We start from the raw sequence: 17,317 nt of genomic DNA on the forward strand, positions 1-17,317 counted from the left end.
TCTCAGCCCCTGTGACTGTGAGGTGTTAAAATGCAATTTTTCGCGTTTTGCCACCACAACACCAGATGAAAAATGGTTGTGTGATTAGCTTGCAAAATTCCGGCAGGGTAAATCCACTGCTGACTCTTTAAGTGGGAATAAAAAGGGAACACACCAAAGTAATTTTTCTTTTTTAATTTTCGATGATGTCAAACAGTTAAAAGGTCCCATATTATGAAAAACCCACTTTTTCTGGGATTTTGGGTGTTATTTTGTGTCTCTGGTGCCACTGTAATGGAGGTGATGAGGATGAAAAATTGAGGAGTTATTGTAAACTTTGTACTGGTTCTTTTTACATCAAGTGGTGAGCACTATGTTACGCCAAGGAGGCAACAGCAGCTTCTTAATTGGAACAGGATTGTCCTTTTATTACAGCCCGTTCTTAGACACAGAACACCAATAGCTCTTTTTTAAAATAAGCAAAATTAAAAGGAGGTCTCCCTTAAAAAATCTCTAAATTGGGCCCAACAATCGTCGATACATGGGTTAAAATTGGTTAAAAGTCTGGCTAAAACAAAGCACAAGGCCCGAATTAAAACCGATTTAAAACAAAAACCCGATGACGGCGGCCTTCCTGCTCCTAGCACGGCGCCGTCGCCACACCGCTCTCTGGCTTCCTCCTCCGACTCACTCCGTAGGAGGACGGACCATCGGCCAGGATACCTGGAACAAAAAAACCACAGCGGCAGTGGGGGGGTACGCAACACAGCAAAGCTAAGAAGCCTTCTTTTCGCGTGCCAGAGTGTTACTGGGTCCCAAAGGGTACTTACGCAGCTAGGCAGAGCTCCTCGCTCTGCCGCTGCCGTAAGGTCGTGTTGTAACACTCTGGGCTTCGTCGGCTCGGCTGCTGCCACCACCTCCTGTCTAGTCTCTCCACTGCTTGTTGTCTTGTTCGCGAACGATTCGTTCAAAAGAACAAATCTTTTAAGTGAATCACTTCCTCAAGTGATTCGTTCGTTTCTCCGTTCAGTTGAACTGTCAGCAGGCGGCGCTGCAGACAGTTCAACTGAACTGAGAAACGAACAAACGAACGAACGAACAAACGAACGAACGTCAAGTGATTCGCAGCGCCGCCTGCTGACAGTTCAACTGAACTGAGAAACGAACAAATCACTTGACGTTCGTTCGTTCGTTCGTTCGTTCGTTCGTCAGCAGGCGGCGCTGCTGACAGTTCAACTGAACTGAGAAACGAACGAATCACTTGAGGGAGGGACCGCGCGCGCCGACTGCGCCGTGTCACCGACGCATGAATCCATGGCAAGCCGTTCCTGCCAGAAATAAGCCACATTCAGTCACGTTTCAACTTCATTACGGCGTAAAAAAAGGTTTTTTCAGATTTTACGCCGTTTTTTACGCCGTAATGCGCAAAAAGAACGCCGTTTTTTACGGCGTAATGAAGTTGAAACGCGACTGAATGTGGCGTATTTCTGGCAGGAACGGCTTGCCATATGAATCACTCAGTGAACTACACTCTCCTGAATCATTTGCCTCTGAGGGATACACTTTCATGGCGACCGTTGTTCCCCGTTGTTTTAACAGATTTAGTTTCCAGATAAACAAATGCTGGCAGTAATGAGGAGCGACGGAGGGAGATAGGGGTGTGTTGTGTTCAAGTGTACCTTGGAGAAAACTAACTTTTTTTAAACTCTGCTAAATTTGCCACCGCAACAACAGTACAGTAGGACACAGCATGTAACAAATAGTGTATAAAACCCGCAGTTTGAGAAAACGCGTGACTGTCTGATCATCTCATTGCGACAGTTTGCGATGGAACGGTGCATATTCAGTGTGAATCCTTCACTGAATGTACTGTGGGGTATACGTTCAGTGAACGGATCACTCACTGAGCCCAATTTGCCGAGTAGACCAGTTAAATAGCATACCATAGGATAGGACACTTAAAACATCATGATTTATAATATAGTTATATATAGTTTTATATTTACAAATGTGTTTGTCAAAGCAACACAGTCACAACACTCTCGTCTCCCGGTCCTGGAAGCTGTGAACTGAACTGAAACTTAAACCGTTCAGCCGTATATCAGTTCAGGAGTCGCAGGCTCCTCCTGCCAAGCACTGAACGATTCTGTGATTCAGTGAACGAATCTTTTGAACGAATCTTTCTAGTGAACTGATTCTAGTGATTCAGTACATCTAAAAGAACTGGCGTGCCCATCACTAGTCGGTATCGGCGTTCTCTTCATATTTGCCACTCGTGTCTCTGCACCGTATGACGCCTCTGTCCACCTGCTCCCCTCTCGTTCCTCTTGTTTCCGTGTGCGCCCGTCACATCCCTCCTCCTCTCATCCAATTGGTTGCTCACTGCTCCGTTCCTCAATCCTATTGGCCAGTCTATACAACAGCTAAAGCACTTCACAAGTGCAGGTAATCAATCCAATGAGACAGGGTGCCCCGGCCGGAAGTAAAGCAAACTCAAAATCACTTCAAGCTAAAACCATGCAATAAAACATAATAAAAACACCACTACAAACCAGTAACACACAATCATGCAAGAAAAAAAAATCATACACAATAAAAACAGAATGGTTGCACAAAAAAAATAACATACTTCCGCCGTGCGACACTACCACACGCATACAAAGTGTGAAATAAAACCATCCGTGCTTTTTTGAGTGAGATACAGATTTGTGAAAGCACCCTTCCAAACGAGCCGTTCGAGTTCGGGGAGTACTGTTACGAAACAAGCCCGTACATTTGCATGCTCCCACCCACCAGTCACCACCCCTACTCCTCTCCCTGGTGTCTCTCCCACCAGATATGCTACCTTCTCACAGATCCGCGATGTTGCTATCGAAAGCACCATGTTAGGAATCATGTCGAGCCGCCACACCCAGTGTTCTATTGGTGGCAATACGAGCACAAATCGCTCCATCGGCTCCCAGCCGCAGAGGGCAGAGGAGTGGTGTGAATTGAATTTTTGAAGGCAACGTCCCCGCTACAGTTGGCAAAAACCTGCTGGTGTATGCTAACCACTTCAAGGCTGACTGTTTCTTCAACCTTGGTCAGTCCGAGGCAGATTAGCTGGGAGACTTTCTCTAAAGGAGGGCTCACTAGCAGCTTTGCGTGGAATATGTGCAGAGGACGGACATGTAAGTACACAAATAATTAGCTGTATGTTTCTTTTGTAGATTAGCGCGAACTCTTGCGCGTTGTAGTGTGTGTGTTTTGCCATTGAGAATGATGTAAGGCTAAACGCTAGCTTTGAGACTATGACTTCAGCCATCACAGGTTAGCTCGCTGCTACCGTAGCTTTTGGTACATCACATCACGTTTCTGATCTTGCAAATGATTTAATACATGTTCGAGGGAGATGCCAGCATTCACAAATACCAAACTGTGTTCATTTTGCAGTTTTACATCAATTAACCAAGAAGTGCTTTGCCACATAGCATGAGCTAACGCTAACCGCTAGCTTCTAGTTAGCAATCAGCATGGTCTCCATATGCAACGAGTGTATGGTTGAGACTGCTACATCACGGCACAATTTACACTCCAAACGTTTTTTCTCATGGAGTTTATTTATGAATGATTTTTTTTTTACGCTGTATGTAGCTGTTGGTATAGCTTTACATGTAAGATGAGGTTGATGTCACTTCTCTCTTTTCATATAGGCCAGTGCATTATTACAATTACCTGCTGATGATCAAGTGTAGCAGTGAGCTGTTGCAGCCTTTAGTGCTTGAATTTACACTGTAACAGTGCTCTCATGTTTTACTCCTAAGTATGCCCTGTTATCATAACAATATACTGTTGTTACAGCTGTCCAGGCTACTGTGTTCTGCAAGGACTTCTGTTGTTATGCACTGCATTACAACGACAATCCTGCTGACAGTGCGGACAAACCACCATATCATCAGGGGATCCCCTTTTCAAACTGAGCTTTCCAAAGTCCAGGAAAGGAGAGTGCAGAGCCAAACCAGCGAAGACTGAGGTCACTGTCGTAAGTGGTTTTTTTTTACTGGAACTAGGTACTTTCAACACAACAAACAAACCAAAAAAACACAGTTAAATACCTGAGAAACAACAAAATTCAAAGTGCAAAATGTCACTATATTAACAATTGTTGAATAATCTAGTAAATGATACTAATGATTCACTTTTTTCTGTGTGTCTGTGTATTGCACAGGTTATATTGATGATTTGATGGACATGATCATGGAGAAGATCTTTGTCGACCCATCATCGTACAGAGCTAAGATTCTGAAGATAAACATCCTGCCTTCTGTCTTCACAGTGTGAGCATCCAGACAAGGAGGAGGTCATCGCCAGCTCTGAGTCCAGATTCAATCGTTGGGGGGGGGGGGGGGGGGGGGGTATCTTTCCTGGGCATGAGGAAAGTCCCAACCACCAGCTCACAAAACTCATAGGCTAGATACCGGTAATGACTGAGAAAATGGAACATTGTTAGTCAACAGGTTCTATCATGTCAACATCTGTATTCACATTTTTCTATCCATCACTTGTACTGTATTTCTATGTACAAATATTCATGACTGCAGTCAAAGAATATTTATTGTATATCTGTAAAATGTTTCATGTGAATAAATATATAATATATAGTATTTGCTAAGGTGGACAAGTTAGGTGCTTCCTAGCGTGAGCATTGACCGCCTGAACTGCGGGCCTCTCAGGCGGCACTCATATTTAAGAGAAAAAGATAGAAAGACGTTTTTTGACTAACCTTTCAGAAGCGTCCTGATGAATTCTCTGAGCTTCTGTAGGAGCCTCTCCTCCTTCAGGATCCGGTTCAGGTTCAAACATGTACGGCTGAACTACTGAAGAACTTGGTCTGTACACTGCCGCCATGTCCGCTACTTTCACACGGGTAGTGCTACGTGAGTCTACGCTCTACCCGTTACCATGGTGACGTGGGTGGGACAGCACCAGCTCATTTGCATTCAAAGCTACAGACACCAGAAACAGCACATTGTGAAAACAGAGGGAAGTAGAGGAGGGTGAGAATCTTTTCCTAAAAGCTATTTCCAGCAAATAGCTTCAAAAACATGTTTTATGGAAATCATAGACCTATGTAACTTATTGAAAATGCTTCATAATGTCACCTTTAAAGAAGTTTACATGTTTTCTAAAATATGCAGGTACAAAAATAGAAAATCAAAATACCTAGCAGAATCACAGCATGTTTTTCTTTCTACACAACAAAAATTGTCACGTGAACAAATTGTTTTTTCTTTTTAAATTTCTTTTATAGAAACAACAAAAAAATAAAAACTGACTTATATGAAGGAAAGCTTAAAGGGATAGCTTAGTAAAAAAATTAATTTTAATCATGCTGTGCAGTCTTTATACTAGTGTCAACTCTGCATATTTTAAAAGTAAAAATATTTGAAAAAAAAAAAAAAAAAGAGTTGCTGGTTATATGCTGATGCGAGGTGTCTGTTCCCTGCAAACTCCAAACTTCTACTGGCTTGCCATAAAAATGTCGCTCTGGGTGGGGCTGAAGCCAAGAAACTTGTGCGACATGTTTGAATGCAGCACCTTTTGACAGGACATTAACAAGCAAGAACTACTTAATAATGGCTGGTGTTGGTTCAGACAGAGGGTCAATAATGGGCTCTTCAAAACTGTTGGTGTTTGCACACCACTTAGCACATACATATGCTGATCTCTCTCCTCGAGATTCTTCTATGTCAACCTCAAGGACACGGTTTTCTGGGTACATCTGATGATACATTGTCATTGCATGTCTATCATGCTCATCCAAAATAATCTGGTGGAAAGGAGGGAGTGGCACCACAATACAGTTTTCCAAGAGAACTCTTTCTGCTGACACCACAATGTTGTGCTTTACATAAAGTTCATCAGTTGAGTCATCATGTGACAACGTTCTGACCATTTGTCCTCCCAAAATACTGGCAAGATTCAAGATTCAAGATTCAAGATTGCTTTTATTGTCATTGAGCATAGCCATGTCAATGAAATTTTCGTTGCAACCCCCGTGTGAAAAAGAAAAGATAATAAAATAAGATAAAATAAAATAAGATAAAACACATCTAGATAAAATAAACTCACAATAAAATAAACTCACAGATAACATAAATTCACAAATAAGATAAACTCAAAGGACATAAAAAGTCAGCATTTAAAACGTATATACAATATACATAAAATGCAATGGTGCTGTGTGTATACTTAAATGTTAAGTACACAGAAGGTGCGAAGTGTGCAAAAGAAGTGTTCTCACAGTCTCTCCCTCCAATTGGTGGGAGTGACTGTGTGTGGCTATGTGGGGGGGAATGTGTATTTGGCAGTTGGGGGGGGGGGGTGTGAGGCGGCGGGGGAAGGGGTGTGTGTGTGTGTAGATGTGCGTGTGTGACTGCGGGGGGGGGGGGATGAGTGTGTGGGTGTTGCTGCGGGGTGGTGAGGTGTGTGTGAGGTGCTGCAGGGGGTGATAGCCCTGACAGCTCTGGGGAAGAAGCTGTCCCTCAGTCTGTTGGTGGTTGTTCGTATAGTCCTGTACCGCTTTCCTGATGGAAGCGGTACAAACAGTCTGTGGCCCGGGTGGCTGGGGTCCGTGGCGATAGATCTTGCCCTCTTCATGACCCGGCCTGCATATATAGAGTCCAGGTCAGGAAGGGGGCAGCCCACGATGCCTTGTGCAGTTTTTACCACCCGTGCCAGTTGTTTCCTCTCCTGTGCCATGCAGCTGCCATACCACACTGTCACACTGAGGCAGAGGATACTCTCGATCGTGGCCCTGTAAAAGTTCACGAGCAGCCGAGAGGAAAGTCCAGCCCGTTTCAGTTTCCTGAGGAAGAAAAGCCTTTGTTGTGCTTTCTTCACCAGGCGGGAGGTGTTCATAGACCAGGAGAGGTCAGATGTGATGTGGAGGCCCAGGAACTTGATGTTGTCCACACGCTCCACCACTTCTCCGTCCATGAGGAGGGGGGCGTGATCCGTCTTCCTGGACCTCCTAAAGTCCACAATGACCTCCTTGGTCTTCCCTGTGTTCAGAACCAGGTTGTTGGCTGAACACCACTGGGTGAGCTGGTGAATCTCCTCTCTGTAGTGGGTCTTGTTGTTGTCTGAGATGAGACCCACTACTGTAGTGTCGTCCGCGAACTTCACGACTGTGTTCGTGGGGTGGATGGCAGCACAGTCATGTGTGAACAGGGTGAAGAGGGCTGGGCTGAGCACACAACCCTGTGGCGTGCCCGTGCTGAGGACCAGAGGGGATGATGTTGTGTTCCCTATTCTCACCACCTGAGGCCTGTTGGTGAGAAAGTCTCCAATCCAGTGGCACAGTGACGCAGGCAGACCCACCGCGTGTAGCTTCAGCACCAGCTTGTCTGGGATGACGGTGTTAAAAGCTGAGCTGAAGTCAACAAATAGCATCCTGACATAGGTGTTGGGCTGCTGCAGATGGGTCAGGGCTGTGTGCAGGGTGATGGAGACAGCATCCTCTGTAGACCGATTCCCTCTGTAGGCAAACTGAAGGCTGTCTAGGTCCGAGGGGATGAAGTCTCTGATGTACCTGAGAAGAATCCGTTCAAAGCACTTCATGATTACCGGGGTTAGGGCAACAGGCCGGTAATCGTTCAGGCAGGTGGTGGACGTCTTCTTAGGCACCGGTATGATGGTGGAGGACTTGAGGCACTCAGGAACCATGGACAGCTGCAGGGACAGATTGAAAATGTCCAGGAACACTCCTGCTAGCTGGTCATGGCATGTTCTCAGAGTCTGGCCTGACACCTTATCCGGTCCTGTAGCTTTGCGGGTGTTGATCCTCCTCAGGGTGGATGTCACCTGGTGCTGCTGTAGGACGAGGGGCTGGTGCTGCTCCTCCAGCCTGGGTAGATTTGTAGCTTCTCTGCTGCCTGATGTGTCAAAGCGGGCAAAGAAGCTGTTTAAGGTGTCAGGCAGAGTGGGGTCGTGGCTGGCGAGCTGAGTGCTGGACTTGTAGTCCGTCATGGTTCTGATGCCTCTCCACATGTTCCGGGGGTTGTTGTTATTGAAGTGGTCTTCAATTTTCTGTTTATGCCGGAGCTTGGCCTGCTTAATTCCTTTCTTCAGCTCTGCTCGAGCCCTGCTGTAAGCCAGCCTATCTCCAGATCTGTAGGCGGTGTCCCGGGCTTTCAGCAGGGACCGTACTGTGCCGTCCAGCCATGGTTTCTGGTTGGGAAACACTGTGATGGTCTTAACAGGGAGGACAGCATCAGTGCAGAACTGAACATAGGACAATACAGATGATGTATACTCCTCCAGGTCTGCCCCTTCACTGAACACACTCCAGTCTGTGTGCTCAAAGCAGTCCTGAAGTGCAGACGAGGCCTCCACAGTCCATACCTGTATTGTCCTGGTGGTTGGCTTTGTTCTGCAGGCCAGAGGCTTGTATGCAGGAATCAGTTCCACTGAGATGTGGTCTGACATGCCCAGGTGTGGAGCTGCTGCAGCCTTGTAAGCAGCAGGGATGTTGCAGTAGACCTGATCCAAAATGTTATTGTCTCTGGTAGGAAAATTCAAAAATTGGCAAATTCAGCTCCATACCCACATGTCCACGGTAGCATTGTCTGAAATCTTGTAGCTTGCTTGCCGTGACAAAATCATCATGGCCAGAACTTTCATGAGCAAATTGTCTGCTTGTTCAGAAGACTGTCTGCTCTCATGTCCTTCTTCATCTTGCCAGTTAGGATGGCCTTCAGTTTGTTCATCGGCAAGGACTTCTCCCTCTTCATCCTCCTCAGCTACATAATCACCCTGTGCCAGAATAAAACAAAAACACATTATTTTAAAATAAATATCAATATCAATAAATAGCAATATAGTTATGTTTTAGAAGTAGAAAAATATACAATAAAACTACACAAAGAAGAGAGTTGAAGATACAGTGCGTAACTGCCTATGGTAGTATGTATTTTTTTCTGTTTGATTCAAGTCAAATGTGTTTAACAAAACATATAAGTAGACTTGACAATGAAAAAGCCAACAACATTTTGCTGGTTTACACTCAAATCACTGTACTCAGTCCCTGTGATGTGATGTCCATTTGAAAATGAATAGCTAATTATATGGTGCAGGGTCATGCCCAAATCACTGTACTCATGTATGTAGCTCTTCAGTTGCACTGAAATCTCCCAAAGGTTGAGTGATCTGGTCATCTACGGTTCCGTCTGGGAAAATACAAAGACATACCAGTTCATATTAGATTATAACGCGTTACATCAGAATCAAAATCAGAATCAGAAAAAGCTTTATTACCAAGTACGATTTTACACATATGAGGTATGTGTTGTGGTAAAATTGGTGTATGACACATCTACTGAAATAAGAGCACAAAATATAACAATTTAAATATATATCCACAAGTCTGTTTTTGTTGTTTGTTATTTTCTGGAAACACAGTCTGTTTTTCAGAAAGAAGTCCAAGTTGAGCGTTAATGTAACGCATAGAGTTGTATTTATATCAATGTGACAAAATGAGTCCGAGGTGAAATGTGAATAGTGTCAGGTGGAGTTCCGGGACTTGTTGATAAGGCAGCAGACGGGAAAAAACTGTTCTTGTGGCATGAGGTTTTGGTCCTGATGGACTACAGCCTCCTGCCAGAGGGGAGTGACTCAAAGAGTTTGTGTCCAGGCTGAGAGGGATCAGCCACAATCTTTTCTGCACGCCTCAGGGTCCTGGAGGCGTACAGGTCCTGAAGAGATGGGAGATTGCAGCCAATCACCTTCTCTGCAGACCGAATGACACGCTGCAGTCTGCCCTTGTCCTTGGCGGTGGCAGCAGCGTACCAGACAGTGATGGAGGAGGTGAGGATGGACTCAATGATGGCTGTGTAGAAGTGCACCATCATTGTCTTTGGCAGGCTGAATTTCTTCAGCTGCCGAAGGAAGTACATCCTCTGCTGTGCTTTCCTGATGAGGGAGCTGATGTAGTGGAGTCACAGAGGGTGATGGGGGCAGGTGAGGCTGAGTTCTTCCTGTTGTCCACAACCATCTCCACTGTCTTTAGAGCATTGAGCTCCAGGTTGCTCTTGTTGCACCAGGTCACCAGATGGTCAACCTCCCACCTGTAGGCAGACTCGTCGCCATCAGAGATGAGTCCGATGAGGGTGGTGTTGTCCGCAAACTTCAGGAGCTTGACAGACTGGTGACCGGAGATGCAGCTGTTTGTGTACAGGGAGAAGAGCAGAGGAGAAAGAACACAGCCCTGGGGGGATCCGGTGCTGATGGTCTTAGCGTTGGAGACGTGGTTCCCCAGCTTCATGCACTGTTTCCTGTCAGACAGGAAGTCTGCAATCCACCTGCAGGTGGAGTCAGGCATGCTCAGCTGGCAGAGCTTCTCCTGAAGCAGAGTTGGGATGATGGTGTTGAAGGCAGAGCTGAAATCCACAAACAGGATCCTAGCGTAGGTTCCTGTGGAGTCCAGGTGCTGGAGGATGAAGTGGAGGGCCAAGTTGACTGCATCGTCTACAGACCTGTTGGCTCTGTAGGCAAACTGCAGGGGGTCCATCAGAGGGTCAGTGATGTCTCTGAGGTGTGAGAGCACAAGGTACTCAAAGGACTTCATGACCACAGAGGTCAGGGCAACGGGTCTGAAGTCATTAAGTCCTGTGGTCCTTGGCTTCTTGGGAACATGGATGATGGTTGAAGACTTGAAGCAGGCTGGCACGTGACATGTCTCCAATGAGGTGCTAAAAATGTCTGTGAACACTGGAGACAACTGATCAGCGCAGTGCTACAAGGCAGATGGGGAGACAGAATCCGGTCCAGCTGCTTTCCGGGGGTTCTGTCTCCTGAAGAGTCTGTTGACGTCCCTTTCATGGATGGAAAGAGTCGTCACTGAGGTGGGTGGGGGGGGGGGGGGGGGGGGGGCTTTAAGGTGGGCATTGGTGGAGGTGACTGGAGCTGGAGCTGTTCGGAGGTGTCATGGGGGATGGTTGCTGGACTGTCCCTTTGTCTTTCAAAGCGGCAGTAGAACTGGTTCAGGTCGTTGGCTAGGCGTCGATCGTTGATGGAGTGGGAGGCTTTAGGCTTGTAGTTAGTGATCTGCCTGGGCCCTTTCCTGACAGACGCAGAGTCTTTAGCTGAGAATTGCTGTTGGAGCTTCTCAGAGTACGGTCGTTTAGCCTCTTTCACCGCCTTGCTAAACTTGTACCTTGACTCTGTATCTGTCTTTGTCCCCACTCCTGAAGGCCTCTTCCTTTGCCAACCTTAGCTGCCTGAGTTGGGCTGTGAACCAGGGTTTGTCATTGTTGTAACTCACCCTGGTGCGTGATGGAACACAGCAGTCCTCACAGAAGCTGATGTAGGACGTCACAGCCTCTGTGTACTCATCCAGACTGTTGGTAGCAGTCCTGAACACATCCCAGTCCTGAGCTTTAGTTTCTGCCTGTACGCAGGAATCAGGTGTACCATGACGTGGTCGGAGTGGCCCAGTGCAGCACGGGGGACAGCGTGATAAGCATCCCTGACTGTGGTGTAACAGTGATCCAGAATGTTCTCCTCTCTGGTCGGGCATTTGATAAACTGTCTGTATTTAGGGAGTTCGTGAGTGAGGTTACCTTTGTTAAAGTCACCAAAGACAATAACTAAGGAGTCCGGGTTGGTCCGCTCCACACGCAGTATCTGGTCAGCGAGCATACGCTGTGCGTCCTGCACGTTGGCCTGCGGCGGGATGTAAACGCCGACCAGAATGAATGAAGCGAACTCATGGGGTGAATAAAAAGGCTTTACAGTTAATGGTGAAAGATTTCAGGTCAGGAGAACAGTGCTGCTGGATCACTGTCATGTCGTTGCACCAACCACTGTTGATGTAGAAACAGATTCCTCCACCTTTAGTTTTGCCGGAAAGTTCAGTGTCTCTGTCCGCGTGGTGGAATTGGAAGCCAGCCAGCTGCAGTGCAGAGTCCACGTCTCGATGAGGCACAAAACCGCAGATGAAGAAAAGTCCCTCTTTTTACCCAACAGCAGTTGCAATTCCTCCAGTTTGTTGTGCAGTGAATGCACGTTAGAGAGAAATATTCCTGGTAACGCTGTGCGTAGTCCGCGCTGGCGGAGGCACACGAGTGAGCCAGCCCGTTTTCCTCTCCGGCGTTTCACTGCGTGAGCAAGGGTGAGCGCACCTTTGACCAGTATGTCCAAAATTTCCATTGTTGGGAGCAGAAATTTAGGAAATAAATCCTCTGGTGTTACTCCCCTGAGGTTCATGAGCTCTTCTCTGGTGAAAGAGCTCCAGGTACCGTCACAAAAAACAGGTTTAAAACACAAAACAAAACAAAACAACGCGCACCAACAGACCGAGGCAGCCGTCCCCGGCGCCATCTTGATCTTCTTACATTAATGATGCATTCAATTTTGTATTTCCGATATTAGAAGATCCAGGTTGACACAACATTAAGGCGAATAAATAATACTGAATGATCAGTAAAATACATCAAATTCTAATGTAGCTCACATTTAAACTGAGTCTCACGTCTATAGCTCTAACAGCACTTTTAAAACTAGACAAAAAGTGCACCGCACTCACTTCATTATAATAGGATTTAATGGTTTCTATGACTTGCCTTTTTTTGGCAAGCATGCAGTGTCCATGTATGTGTGTGTTAATGTGAGTGTGATGTCGCACTGAATGTAACTTTACAAGTAGCTTTGTACTCTCTTCTCTGCCAAGGGAATACAGATGCAAAATAGATTGTAGTTATAATTTGGTATAGTGCAACAAATGGTTGTTTGAGCTGTACATTGTTCCTTTTAAATAAAATAAATAAATGTAATGAATGAAAACCGTGCCACTGACCGTTGGTTGGAATAGCGGTGAGTGAGTTTATCCTTTCAGTGGCTTCAATCTTTCCAACCAGGTTTTCATCAGGAACATTTAGCACTACAGGTGTATCACTCACAATAGCATGCTGATAACTGCCTAACAGCTGCAGGTCTTGTGAAGTTCCCCCAGCTTTTCTGATCCAAACTCCATTGATAAAATAGCGTTTTCTATGCTCATAATAATGCGTCTTAGAGAGTTCCTGGTCACAATGTTCACAGACGCACCAAGGTCATTTTCTCTTTGGTTTAGGGATATCCATTTTGGATGTAGCTGAGCAGAAATTTGACTGTTGTGGCAGCATCCAAATTTTTGCTTACGTCCTAGAAATACCTCGCCGACGTCATTGCATCAGAGGAGGCGTCCAATCACATGCATGGTCGTGCTCTCGGAATTTCTCGCGAGACAGTAACATATAAGTTCAGCGGGGTTTACAAACAGTTTCATTTTCAGCCGTGGATTCTTTCCTGCTAAGCTTTAACTCTGTTCATACAATGCTGGACGTCGTCTTCAGTTCACCCCAGAAGGCACTCCTCTGCGACGAGTGGACGGCCTGGCTGTGGAGCGACCATATCCAGAAAGTCCAAACAATGACTTGGAGAAGAAACTGCTGAGCGCCTTCAGTGGATTGTCTCGGCAGATCACGCAATTGGCAGCCGACTTAAAAGGAGAAATGGCCGAGAAAAGCCAGACTGTTCGCTCTGGAGGAGCAGCCCCAACCGAAATGCAGCTGTGGAGAAGACCAGAAGAGGAAGAGTGCGTAACCCAAAAGTTGCAGTAAGTAACGTTAGCATTTAATACTACATTGTGCAGTTTTTAGGCCACCAAACCTTTATTATTCTTATTGCACTATGTTCCAAACGTTTGGTAACCGTTCACATTACATTTAACATTACAATGTGTTTTTGTATTTTAAAGGATATGGTGCAGCGTCTGCACAACAGTGACGGAAACGACAGGTGATATGAACCTGAGCAGGGGTAAGTTAATAAAATACACAAAAATACACCGGATATATACTGCAGAATGTAAGTAAATGTACACGTTGCATGACCTGTTTGTACTTTTTTTGTTTTACAGACTGAACTCGTCCCACAACGAAGCGGTGAAGTCACATTTGATGGCCACTTAAACTGGGAGTCCAGACATGGATGGTGTGGAAGAGGAGTCCTTTTATGCAAGTTTTTTTTATTTAACCCCTTTCTATTGTTTCTTGTTGCTGTTGTTATCAGGGTTCTAAATTAACTTTTTTGATCACCAGCCAATGTGGCTGGTGACCTTCTAAAGTTACCAGCCAATCAGAATTTCCACTAGCCAAATTTTTTCCCGGTGAAAATAAGAGAGATTATGAGTGCCATTGAATGCATTTGATCATTTTATTTACATTGTTGGCATGAAAAATGCACAGAAAGTACAACACATGAAACAAAATATACACACATTATTTATACACATTTAATTTATACAAACAAAAAATGCTGTCAGATTTATTATTTTCTAAAAGACATTTTTCCAGTAAGTATTTGGTATCATTACATTCCTAATAAAATGTATTTTTCCTTTCAACTTAAAGTGTTTCTGCTTTCCTTCTTTAATAAGAAATATATATAAGTAACAGCCATGACTTAAACACTTGCAAAAAATTGCATTGGTAATAAATTGAATTATGTATGTACAACTAGAAAACACAAATAGTGCAGCAGTCAGTATTGCAGACTCCTTAGGCTCTCCTGATGACTTCGGGCACTCTCATGGTCCTTTACTGCCTCGACTTTAAAATTATTAGTCCCCACCACGAAATTATTCGTCTTGTTTTTTTCTTTCGTGTACATGCGGCAATCCTTACAAAACATGACGGCATTTTCGTGATCAAACACAAGCCATTCATGACCTGTCAGCCATTTAGCGTTAAACTTTCTTTTCTTCGTTTCGCACGCTTTGTCGACATTCTCATCCCCTGCCTCCTTCCTCTTCTCGCCCCCAGACGTCTGTCCCAACCACCGCAGCATTTAGTTTAACTTTACTTTTTACTTTTAGCTAGCCCAGTCTCCTTTTTTACAGTTTATTCGCCGCCATTCATTCTTCTTCTTCTTTGTGTTTGCGTTTCCGTGGTTTCTCGCGCCGGTTGTACTACAGACTGTAGTGTGCCTGCGCACAGCCAATGGGCGTCTTGTAGGTCATCACGTAGCATTACGACAGTGTTCATGGGAAATGTAGGACGGACTGTCAGGGGGACAAATGACCAAGAACTGTAGAGCGGCTCTGACTGACATGATTGCCTAATGCATTACCGGCCAAATTGGCTAGTAAGTTTTTATTTACACCGCCAATATGAATTTTAACCCGCATTTGGCGGGTTGGCGGGTGTTAATTTAGAACCCTGGTTGTTATTACTTTCCTGAAGCCTGTCTTAATTATTTCAAACGAATATATATTTTCTTCCAGCAGCCTGTAAGACATATTATGAGACGGTGCGGAGGAGCTTCAGGTTTGCCCAGCCAGCTCTTTCAGTTCAGGCAGCAGCTCTGAAGATTTCAGGTTGCAGCAGACAGAGAAGGAAGCGGGTAAGAGTTACATGAATGCCTTTTTATTTTCACAACAATGTAAAAATGGGCTGAATTATATTTATTAGCTGCATTGTTTTTGACAAACATGGTCACATATGTTATCATGAGTTCTTGTTTCTTAGCAGTACTAATATTACATTACCTGTATTTACAGCTGCTGGAAACAAGAAGGAGTGTCCTAGCCACCCAGCAGGAAATTGATTTTTGGCAGGGGGTCACTGCTGACATGATGTCCGATGAGGAGGATGACACCATGGACAGGCAAGCTGGGTGGATAGTAAAGCCTCCATCTTTCCGCAGTCAGACACTCTCCCAACTCTGCCAGACACTTCAAGGGCGACTGGAGAGCGACCAGAAGTATGCGGCGACACACCACAAGAGGCTGCGCATCGAGTCCCCTTCAAAGCGACAGGCGCCAACTCAGTATGACCCAGAGGCAGCAAAGAAACATTTCCAGAAGCCTTAGACGGACTCTTTTTTTCATGCACCATGGACCAGCAGCATGACCCAACCCAGAGACTCTACCAGGGAAGCAGGGAACCAGCTGTGTGGCCCAGTCCCCAGTAGTCACTGGTTTTATTTGGTTGTTTGCTGTACCTTGTTGATGTGTTGTATTATTTGCCACAATTTCATTAAAGACTTTTTCAACATGTTTGTCAACTGTATTCTTTGCGTTCTATTGTGTGTTAGTGTAGTTTTCAGAAGGTGGATCATCAAATAAATGGTGGATCGTCAAATAAATGAATCAATAAAATAAAATTCTCTCTCTCTCTCTCTCTCTATATATATATATAGAATTTTATTTTAATGATTGATATATGATAATGATATATATATATATCATTGATTGATTGATTATATATATATATGCACAGTTGACCAATAACAGCAGAGTTACCATCCAATCGCATGATCAATCACTCGTGAGGGTTTCCTTTTAAAATGCCTGTGGAATCATCCAGTGGTTGTTTGTGAAGCCAGCAGGCCAGCCTGAGTAGATCAACATCGGTAGCATTCATGTGCTAATTAGAGTTATTCGCACCTTCGCGAAGGGTGAGCTACAACAATGACAAACCCTGGTTCACAGCCAAACTCAGACAGCTAAGGTTGGCAAAGGAAGAGGCATTCAGGAGTGGGGACAAAGACAGATTCAAAGAGGCGAAGTACAAGTTTAGAAAGCCAGTGAAAGAAGCTAAACGACTGTACTCTGAGAAGCTCCAACACCAGTTCTCAGCTAACGGCTCTGTGTCTGTCTGGAAAGGGCTCAGGCAGATCACCAACCACAAGCCTAAAGCCCCCCACTCCATCAACAACCAACACCTAGCCAACAACCTGAACGAGTTCTACTGCCACTTTGAGAGACAAAGGGACAGTCCAGCAACCATCCCCCACAACACCTCCCAACAGCTCCAGCTCCAGTCACCTCCCCCAATGCCCACCTTAGAGGATTTCAGCTCTGCTTTTAACACCATCATCCCAGCTCTGCTTCAGGAGAAGCTCTCCCAGCTGAGCGTGTGTGACTCCACTTGCAGGTGGATTACAAACTTCCTGTCTGACAAGAAACAGTGCGTGAAGTTGGGGAAACATGTCTCCGACGACCCTGTATATGAACAGCTGCACCTCCAGTCACCAGTCCATCAAGCTCCTGAAGTTTGCGGATGACACCACCCTCATCGGACTCATCTCTGATGATGACGAGTCCGCCTACAGGTGGGAGATTGGCCATTTGGTGACCTGGTGCAACCAGAACAACCTAGAGCTCAACGCTCTAAAGACAGTGGAGACGGTTGTGGACTACAGGAAGAACTCAGCCTCACCTGCCCCCATCACCCTCTGTGACTCCACTATTGACACTGTGGAGTCTTTTCGCTTCCTGGGAACCATCATTTCCCAGGACCTCAAGTGGAGCTGA

The 17,317-nt window shown here is 45.3% G+C and overlaps 2 protein-coding genes across 4 annotated transcripts in view; both read left to right on the forward strand.

Moving 5' to 3' along the window:
* The window catches only part of LOC143336335 (leucine-rich repeat and fibronectin type-III domain-containing protein 2-like), a 288,477-nt gene that overhangs the window by 137,734 nt on the left and 133,426 nt on the right, over positions 1 to 17,317 (forward strand). The window lies entirely within an intron of this gene.
* Positions 13,484 to 16,010, forward strand: LOC143336486 (uncharacterized protein C14orf93-like). Its single transcript, XM_076756691.1, has 4 exons — positions 13,484 to 13,818; positions 13,919 to 13,992; positions 15,284 to 15,402; positions 15,560 to 16,010. Exons 2-4 carry the CDS (start codon positions 13,986 to 13,988, stop codon positions 15,869 to 15,871), a joined length of 438 nt encoding a protein of 145 aa, XP_076612806.1. The 5' UTR covers positions 13,484 to 13,818; positions 13,919 to 13,985; the 3' UTR covers positions 15,872 to 16,010.

Source organism: Chaetodon auriga, chromosome 18 (genome assembly GCF_051107435.1).
Source record: "Chaetodon auriga isolate fChaAug3 chromosome 18, fChaAug3.hap1, whole genome shotgun sequence".
NCBI classification, from domain to species: Eukaryota; Metazoa; Chordata; class Actinopteri; order Chaetodontiformes; family Chaetodontidae; genus Chaetodon; species Chaetodon auriga.